This window comes from Lactuca serriola, chromosome 5 (assembly GCF_051521515.1).
Source record: "Lactuca serriola cultivar US96UC23 chromosome 5, Lser_US96UC23_V15, whole genome shotgun sequence".
In the NCBI taxonomy this organism is placed as follows: domain Eukaryota; kingdom Viridiplantae; phylum Streptophyta; class Magnoliopsida; order Asterales; family Asteraceae; genus Lactuca; species Lactuca serriola.
This window is the reverse complement of record NC_136412.1, coordinates 249,040,228-249,050,388: the sequence shown is the minus strand read 5'-3', so window position 1 is coordinate 249,050,388 and position 10,161 is coordinate 249,040,228. Positions and strand designations below refer to the sequence as shown.

The window sequence follows — 10,161 nt, the reverse complement described above, 5'->3', positions numbered from 1 at the left end:
ATAAAAATGTTTTTTATACAAACATAAGGACTTTTCAGTAGATTTCCTCTGGTAAATAGTAATAGTTTTCATATTTTTCATTGAATTATTTATTATTCATATAAAGCAGTAAAGTTAAAAAATTTAGGCAAACAGTAGGACACGATTAATAATAACCCAATATCCTATTGACACCATTAATTAATTTTTTAATTTAAAACCGTTGGAAATACAATGTGATATGTAAGTTAAGTTTTCTATTATCTCACATTGATGGTGGAAGAAACATTTTGTAAGTTTATAATGTTTTACTTTTGAATGCATGGAATGGCGCCTAGCCTAGCCAATGATACATTAGTTCTTGGAGGAGCATTCATTTTTGGCAAAGATCGATACGAGTCGGGTCGGATCGGGTTTGACCGACCTATTTAGAGAGTTGGTTGTCGTCAACTTCATGGATGAGGTGACGGAACCTTCTAGAATTCTTAGCAAAACTTCATGTTTGAATTCTAGGTCTGATTTTTTTGAGGGCCTCTAGTTTTCCGTTCCACTATAAATAGTGTTGGATAAGGTGTCCATGTCCATAACTATTTCTGGTATGTACTTGAGCCGATTGGCATGGTCCATTTGGGTTGCATGACATTACAACAATTGGATAGACAAAATGAGAAAAGGAGACTTATGGTTTGTTAATATATTATAAGTTCTAATATAGTAATAATATTATTTAATTAGTATTGTTCAAGAATTAATTTGGAATTAACTTTGTGATCAAAAGGAGACTAATTAAATATATGAGGATTCATTTGTAAGTCATTCATTCTTGTATAGTGGGCTTATGGTTCATGATTCACTAGATTGGGCTAGGACCCATTGGGTGCTCCATGGAGGTTATAACCCTTGGATCATGGGGGAAATGTAAAACCATGCACATTAGGGTTTACATGGTGTAACCCTACATGTGACACACTATCTAAAGAGCCCCATAGCTAGAAAAATCGGCCACTAAGACAAGACAAAGAGGGCTAGCCGATTTTTGAGTGAAAGTGTTCTCTTCTCAAGTTATTCCAAGAGTTGTGGTATTGTGTGAGACATTTGAGGCATCACATTTGGGGTGCTAGGCTCACAAGTTCTTAAGGAATTCAAGCAACAATAAATGTATGTTCTTCTACTAGCTTTTAGGTTTCAAGTTCCCCATGCCATGCTAGTTAGGTTAAGAACCTTGGAAAAATCAAATTTGCATGTATCATAGTAAAACATAGATCCAAGGTTTCTAGGGTTACATGTACACCATAGGAGTGTTAGAATGTTCAAAACCCTTCAAATTGGACCTCCCATGTAACACCCGGAAACTAGAAGGCCAATTGAGGAAAGAAAATCTCCAATCAAGAAGGCAACTCATCGAGTTCAAGGGGGAGAACTCATCAAGTAGGAATGTTTTCATGTAACGCCCGTAGATCAAGGCTAGTCAATTTAAAGACGATAAGCGTCAAAAATGACTTTTTGATAGAAGATTATTTAGGATTAATAATCTTAATTAAGTTGTAGTATGTGTTACAAGGATTCCGTACATATAAAGAACGCCAAAATCCAAGTTATAACGAAGAAGTTATGACTTGTCGAAGTTTCGCGACAGAACCGACACGACGCTGAATGACGTAAAAGGTGAATTTACGTTAGAGTGATATTTAACCTTCGCCTTGCCAATACATCTGGAGCACCTGAACCAATAAACTAAAACCGTAAGCACAAAGCTTAGTGAGTTCCCCCAAAGGACCAACACACAAATGGTAGCACATATACAAATAACATCATGCATATAGAGTCTTCAGTATGACTGGACCGCCCTCACCGGGCCTTCAGTTTATCTGGCTCACTCTCAGAACCTTCAGCATGTCTGGTCCACCCTATCGACCCTTCAGCCTATCTGGATCGTTCTCCGGATATAGAGTCTTCAATATTACTGGACCGTCATCACCAAGCCTTCACTCTATCTGGCCCATTCTCAAAACCTTCAGCATGTCTGGTCCGCACTTACCAGGCCTTCAACCTGTCTGGACCGTTCTCTGGGCCTTCGGCCTGACTGGTACGCCCCGATGGGCCTTTAGTCTGTCTGGGCCGTCCTGGGTATGTTGGCTTAGAGCACAAAGTAGGACCGCCTTAACCCACCCGAAAACACACAATCAACATATATATATATATATATATATATATATATATATATATACACATCAAACGCCAGCTAGCATGTACATACAGTCATACAGATCTAACAGACCACTAAGCATAGCACCATCCTATATACCAGGATACATATCTAGCAGATCATTAAACATAGAACCATCCTATATACCAGGATACAGATCTAACAGATCACTAAGCATATCATCATGCGATAACTAGGATAACAATCCAAAAAGGGCCGACATTGGTGCTTTCGACCCTGTTAGTACAGTGAGGAAAACTCACCTCGAACGACAGATAAATCCCACAATTGTTGTAGCTGCTACGAACTGGCTTCCACGAACTGAACCAAACAACCAAACCATTATTTGATAATTACCCATGGAAAAGCCACCAAACACTAATCCCATAAATGGTCCAACTAACCAAGCCCACAAGTGGCCTAAGCCCATTGGGCCTAAAGAAGGCCCAACTCCATTGGGCCCACTAATGCCTAATTCACCATCCATGGCCCATTAGGGAAAGCCCAGCAAGGAAAGCTCAACCAGAAGTCAATTACTTTAAAATCCTTAGTCCATTATAAGCCTAAACCAAAGGATAAGTCCAAGACCAAACTAGCCAACATTCAACGAGTCCAAAACTTGCACAGGAGATGCTCACGTCGTGAGCACCTTATGCTCACGTTGTGAGGTCGTGATTTCTGCCCAGAAACTTCCTTGGATACGCTCTCACATCGTGAGGTCTTATTCCTCACGTCGTGAGGCCAAATCTGACCAAAAATGAGCATTAAGCTCCTAATCCATTAAGCCTTGACATGCGATAGTTTAGAGGGTCTTCCTTGACTCAAAGGATCATACAAACCGAAGCTTTTTGGACATGCATGTGCAATACATGTCCTAACATCAACTAGGGCACAAATGAAGAAATATGACATCAAATCTTATGCAATAGTCATAAAACTCTACCAAACTAAAGATCTAGCAATTATCACACTCAAGGGACCCTAGAGATTTATAAAGTTGGCAAATTTATAGATTCCAATAACCAAACCAACTTGGATCTAGAGAAATAAGCACCAAAAATCTAGATCTAGGCTTATGGACGTATAAAGCAATGAACTTGAAACTCACAATTGGTCCAAAAGGTGTCAAAAGGGATGATGGTGGGGCTTGAATGCATAAATGATGGACTAGATGGTCTTCCTCTTCTTCTTTACACCTCTAAATCTCCACCAAAAGTTCAAGAACATAAGAAGAGGCTAGGGTTAGGGTTTTACTAAGTTTAGGGGTGAGGGAGGCTGGTTTGGAACCCTAAAATGGAGCTTATGGGGTTTAAATACGATGGAAACCCTAAAAGATCGTGGGCTTGGGCTGCAGCATTACTCACGTCGTGAGCATAGTTTAAATCGATATTTCTGTTTAATCAATTCTTACGTCGTGCGCTCCAACTGCTCATGTCGTGAGCACAGTTTTTCCCAGATCCTTTCCAACTTCGAATAGTCATATCTTCTTCGTTTCAACTCCGTTATCGACGATCCTTATATCCATAGAAAGGTGACGAGGAGACTTACACTTCTAGCAACTCATCATAGTCTTAAAGCTTCCCGAACGAGAACCCAAAATTCATAAAGACCCAAACTAAGAAATTATGATTATACCCTTGGCTCCGAAACGCCATCGAACACTCGGACTATTTAGACTTCAACACCTTCATCCAAAAGGGCCAACTCCTTTCTTCCCCAAGGACTTAAAATGACCTAATTACAACCCACGGGATGAATTTGAAAATACATGAAAACCGGGGTGTTACAGCCGCATCGACTCCACATCAACTTCTCTCTCTCATCTCTCTTCTATATTTCCAACCCATCATATATGAAAACCTTATCTTTTCCAATTCACTCAACGCACTTCATTTTTAAATTTAAAATAAATAAAAACTAATCAAAATTATATAAAACTAATTTACAAAATATTAAAAATATAACTAATTCACAATCTTATTTAAAAAACATACAAAATTATTTTGATTCAAGTCTTGAAACAATAAGTACTAGTAATCAATATACAAAGATTAAATGATTGGATGAGTTGCTTAACCTGCATATCATCACCCCACCCGCCATGACCCGTTGATGAAGGAATCACAACTTGGAGATACCAACGATTAAAGCCGACAAAATTCGATTCACCCCACCAACCCAACCCAAAATTAGTGGATTCGGTTGAGATTTTCAACCTATTTAAGTTAAACTTGTCAACCCGTCTAACCCATTTAATAACTTAGGTTGGGTTGGGTAAAAATTATCAACCCATTTAAGTTTAATATATATATATATATATATATATATATATATATAATTATAATATAGTATTATTATTTATGTTTTATAAAAATTCAATCATAATTCTATCCTTTTTTTAACATCCATAATACTAGCCAAACTCCAAATCATTTTGAAAGTAAACATTTTTAATGTTATTTGAATAATTTATCTGTATTTATGAATTTAGATTGTGCTTTTGTTATATTTATGAAGTTTTATTTATGTATGGAGCTAATTTAAGTCGTATAATATTTAGTTAGTTAATTAATTTATTTGATTTTAAATGGGTTAACTTAAATTTAACTCATTTGTTTAATAGGTTAAGGAACCATATAAAAATGTTAACCTGACAACCTATTTATGTAAAAAATTAAGATGAGTTGAATATCATTTAAATAAATATGTGAAAAATTAAGATAAGTTGAAAATCATTTAAATAAATATGTTAAATTTAGTTGAAATTTTCAACCAAATTATTAAATGGGTTGAAACCTCCTCATTTTTGCATTAGTCTGACCTTTACAAATAAATCCATATTCTAAATGAATAGTTTTAATCTCATTTTGACAAGTATCACTCTAATATAATTTCTAAGAATATTATGTCATGTGTCATGTAGATATATTAGACAGGTCATTTCAAAATTCAAATTTATTTTTTCTAATTATATATTAAATTTAAAGTTATAATAACTTTAAAAATTTGATATATCTCTGAATTAATAATTTATTTGAACTTATTTATTTAAAATAATTGATTAATAATTATAAATTTTTATTATGAAAAATTAAAAATTTAATTAATTTTATAATCAACGGTTCCAATAAATTATAAAATAAAAAAACATAAGAGTTTGCCATTAAATAAATAGAATAATAAGTAAAAATATAGAAGAAAAATTGTGAAACCAAAATTCGTACAGGTCACCTCTCACGTGTCACGTGTGTAGGCCACTATAAAAGCTGGCCGAGTTGGTTCGTTCAATGCTCTACCCAACGCAAACGTACCACGCCTGCCTCGAGAGAAAGAGAGAGAAAGAAGGAAGGGCTCGTCTGCGAGCTCATAAGTACTGCAAGTTCTTCTTAGCCTTTCGCTTTCATGGAGCTTGAATTACCGCCGGTGATTCATGAGAACTATCATCTTCTTGTTTCCGCCGTTGCATTGTTGTTCGGTATCGTTTCGTTGTACGGCTTGAGGTCGAATCTAAAAACGCGTCGTAAATCGAAGGAGATCTGGCGGAAATCTAGTAACAACTCCGGTAACGATGGATTGCAGTCGCCGGAGACCGATGGAAGCACTGACGTAATTATTGTTGGAGCAGGTGTTGCCGGTGCTGCTCTCGCTTGTACTCTTGCAAAGGTGCGCAATTCTAATCGGTTCTCTCTATTCTAAGTTCTAACAGAAACATCTTTGCTTCTACGGTTCTGGTTAGGTACACGTCGGTCAATTAACGATTTCAAACATAAGGATCGTTTTTCAACAAAATCACGCATAATTAATCTTCAATTTCAATTACAGAGTTACACTGTTTTTGTTTTCAGATTCATCGCTTCTATATGTGTGGTTTGTTTATGGCATGTCGATTTTTTTAGTATTACTATTACTCTTTCATATTCATCCAAAATAATAACATAAAATCTGTATCGCACTAGTATTTGGGTAGATTTTCACGCTAATTCGTCGCTGGAATTGGTTCTTTTCATTTTTTTTGAACAAACTTAAATCTTCGGTTTTCTTTCAATTTTCCCACTTGCAGTAGATATGTACAGAATAAATATTGAGAACTTTCAGCATCAGATAGTTTTGGAGTAAATGCTGGGCTATAAATTCTCGATAGACACTCCAATCTTTTATGATAAGTTATATTATATTATAGTATAAAAAACATGCCTTGCAAAATCCACGTCAAATATTGCTGCCAGAGTTTTATATCTTCTTTAATCCTTTTCCAGATTAATTGTTACCTACCCTATTCCGCAAGTTTAATTGCCAAAAGGAAAATAGTATATAACAAAATAAGCGAATATAGGAACAGATATATTACTTTTTATAATCAAATTAATGCAATTATATATCCAATTACCGTAAACCGCAAACAAAAAGATTATAAAAATCCACAATCTTGATCACCACCAAACTTCTCTCTGGAGGCCTAATGAATCGCATTGTCATGCCATCATAAAGCAGCTTCACACAATTTGTCAATCGTTACTTTTTTATGAGAAAAAGGCAAAAGTTGTTAGGAAAGAAGAGTCAATACTACTTCTGTATGATATTAGAACCAATTTGATCTTACTTTTTCTGTTTTTTTTTAAAAATAAAAATAAAACAGGATGGACGTCGAGTTCATGTCATTGAAAGGGACTTAACTGAACCAGATCGAATAGTAGGTGAACTTCTACAACCAGGAGGCTATTTAAAATTGATCGAGTTGGGTCTTGAGGGTAATAATTAAGATTCCACTTTCTTTTCATTATCCTTAATTAATAAACTCCTACAATCTTAATTCCCAAAATGAAAAATTCATATACTTTTTTGCAGATTGTGTGGATGGAATCGAGGCACAGCAAGTTTTCGGTTATGCCATTTACATGAATGGTAAAAACACTAAACTCTCATACCCTTTGGAAAAATTCGATTCTGATATATCTGGAAGAAGCTTTCACAATGGTCGTTTCATTCAACGAATGAGGGAAAAAGCCGCGACTCTTCCAAAGTAAACTTTCTAATTTCCCTCCACTAACTCAAAGTCAAAAAATTCCATTAATAAATTTACCAATTAACCCCTTAATTTTACTCAACAGAGTCAAATTGGAACAAGGGACTGTAACTTCATTGCTTGAAAAAGAAGGAACAGTCCAAGGTGTTTGTTACAAAACCAAAGACGGTCAAACGTTGACTGCATACGCACCTCTCACCATTGTTTGCGATGGTTGCTTTTCAAATCTACGCCGCTCTCTCTGCAAGCCCAAGGTATATACACATTTAATTATTTATTCAGTACAACTTAAAATTTATATTATATTGTATGTGATTCTTTATAATTTAATGTCTTTTTTTTTTTCTCGAAATAGGTGGAAGTACCTTCTTGCTTTGTGGGTCTTGTGTTAGAGAACATCGATCTTCCATACGCAAATCACGGACATGTTATCCTCGCTGATCCTTCACCGATTTTATTTTACCCAATTAGCAACACCGAGGTTCGTTGTTTGGTGGATGTCCCGGGACAAAAAGTACCTTCCATTTCAAACGGTGAAATGGCCAACTACCTGAAAACCGTAGTGGCCCCACAGGTATTAAGTTAATCTAAGAGGTTTTTGGACCAGTATCTGTAACTTTGTTTTATACAGTATCTGATCTAAATATATAAAATTTCAGATTCCACCGGAGCTATATGATGCTTTTGTGGCAGCTGTCGATAAAGGAAACATTAGAACAATGCCAAACAGAAGCATGCCGGCTGACCCACAGCCCACTCCAGGCGCGCTTTTAATGGGTGACGCGTTTAACATGCGACACCCGTTAACCGGTGGAGGAATGACAGTCGCTTTATCAGACATCGTCTTGCTTCGTGACCTTCTTAGACCATTAAGAAACCTCAACGATGCGCCTATGCTTTGTCATTATCTTGAATCCTTCTACACGCTTAGAAAGGCAAGTCATTTAGCAGATAGCTGTGTACCTAACAGTGTGGGCCACCTCATGGGTTGGTTGGTGGAATAATAATAACCTTTTTTTTTTTTTCGTTTTTGTTTTGCAGCCGGTGTCGTCTACGATAAATACATTGGCGGGTGCGCTTTACAAGGTATTCTGTGCATCACCTGATCCCGCAAGGAAAGAAATGCGTAACGCGTGTTTTGATTATTTGAGCCTTGGAGGGATTTATTCAGAAGGACCGATTTCACTACTTTCGGGGCTTAACCCGCGTCCGCTCATCCTATTTCTACATTTCTTTGCGGTGGCTATATACGGTGTTGGCCGTTTGCTTATCCCGTTTCCTACACCAAAACGATTATGGCTCGGGGCTAGACTCATCATGGTTAGCATTTTGTTATAGCTGTTTTTGTAATATGTATAGTTGAAGGAGTATTTTGTGTAATATTTTGTAATTTGCAGGGTGCGTCTGGGATCATATTCCCGATCATTAGGTCTGAAGGAGTTAGGCCGATGTTCTTCCCTGTGACAGTTCCAGCGTACTACAGGACTCCACGTGTTGCTTGATTCAAAAAATATTGTTATTCGGTTAGGCCGATCTTGTTATTTGTTTTTTGAAATGTAATATATAGTTTTGTTGTGTACGAAAGTATTGTTTGTAAAGAAAGGACCCAAACAATAACAATGGTTGAAAATAAAGAGAGAGTTTATTCTCTTTTTCACGTTTACTGTGTGTTGAAACTTGAAAGGAGAATGACGTCATGAGGTTCAATGTAATAATAGGGTAGAAGTAGAATCGTGGGAAATTGGGAACCAATATCTTTTACCCCAACTTATATATGAATGTTGATGTCACCGGTTTCCTCGTGACAGCTTTAAATATATAGTTGCAACTGTACTCGACCTAACCTCCCAGATGATTTATATGCAATTAAATGAGGGCCTACCAAAACTTTTTTCCTTTTTAAAAAATAAAGAAAAAGAGGTAAATCAATCTTTCAAAACCTGCAGGTTTGTGTTTAAAAAAAAGAAAGAAAAGGAAGAAGAGATAAATCAAAGTAATAAGATAATTATTTGATTCAAAATATTGAAACTTTTTAGGTTCACAGAAGAAGAAGAAGAAACTATGATTGTTTGATTGTATATTAGGTGTAAGATTCGTACATTATACGAGTTTATTAAAAATAAAAATTTAATATCAATTTTTAAACATTAAATATTTTAAAAAGTAATATACTTTTATATAAGATAATGTAATATTTTGGAATATTTATAAAATCAAAAATTCTTTAAAGCATTTATGAGACTTTATTATCCAACTAGGTGTGAAACCCGTGTTTTACACGGCTTGATTTAAAAAACGATTAAACATTAAAGTGTAAACAAAAAATATTTTTTAATGTACAACTTTAAAATAAGAAAAGAAAAAACATATTTATTGCAATTTAATATCATATATATGATATTTAATACTTTACATATATAATTATATATGACTTTAATTTTAAAAATTGAAACAAATCAAAAATTGACAAGTGGATAATATTTATTTCAAAAATACCACAATATAACAAGTGTCAAAACTCATGTGAGATTGAGATGTGGCAAAAAACCTTTATTTATTAAGGAGGATTAATAAAATCCAATTAATACAATGATTCTCTTTTCTTATAAAACTCTTTAGAATTTTTTGGAATTTTATTTTTAAAAAAATTCAAATTCCCAAAAAATGACAAGTGGAAAATAATAATTCTAAAACTCCTACAAAATGACATGTGTCAAAATAAAGGAGAAGAAGACATGCGGCAAAAAGATTTTTATTTATTAGAGTAGATCTGACTGACTATGTTTGTTTTTAGTTTATTGTTTTTTCAAGTTGATATTACGTTATGATTCTTTCTAGTCATTTTAGTTTTTTTTTTTTAATTTATTTATTATAACCCAACATGTGATTTTGACTCGATTATGTCCAATAGTGATGGGATGAATGAGATTTTTTAAAATAAATTAGGATGATG

At 34.8% G+C, this 10,161-nt stretch overlaps 1 protein-coding gene across 1 annotated transcript; it reads left to right on the top strand.

Moving 5' to 3' along the window:
• Positions 1-5,466: 5,466 nt before the first annotated feature.
• Positions 5,467-8,865, top strand: LOC145053971 (squalene monooxygenase SE1-like). The gene is made up of 8 exons (XM_079002104.1): positions 5,467-5,848; positions 6,822-6,933; positions 7,031-7,205; positions 7,294-7,462; positions 7,564-7,782; positions 7,868-8,143; positions 8,250-8,528; positions 8,606-8,865. Exons 1-8 carry the CDS (start codon positions 5,588-5,590, stop codon positions 8,708-8,710), a joined length of 1,596 nt encoding a protein of 531 aa, XP_078858230.1. The 5' UTR covers positions 5,467-5,587; the 3' UTR covers positions 8,711-8,865.
• The last annotated feature ends 1,296 nt before the right edge of the window (positions 8,866-10,161 follow it).

Excerpts from the sequence above, each read along its gene's own strand:
- LOC145053971 (XM_079002104.1), top strand. The coding sequence starts at position 5,588 with ATGGAGCTTGAATTACCGCCGGTGATTCATGAGAACTATCATCTTCTT. Across the intron at positions 5,849-6,821 it reads TCGCTTGTACTCTTGCAAAG|GATGGACGTCGAGTTCATGT; the intron begins GTGCGCAATTCT and ends AAAATAAAACAG. Across the intron at positions 8,529-8,605 it reads TCGGGGCTAGACTCATCATG|GGTGCGTCTGGGATCATATT; the intron begins GTTAGCATTTTG and ends TGTAATTTGCAG.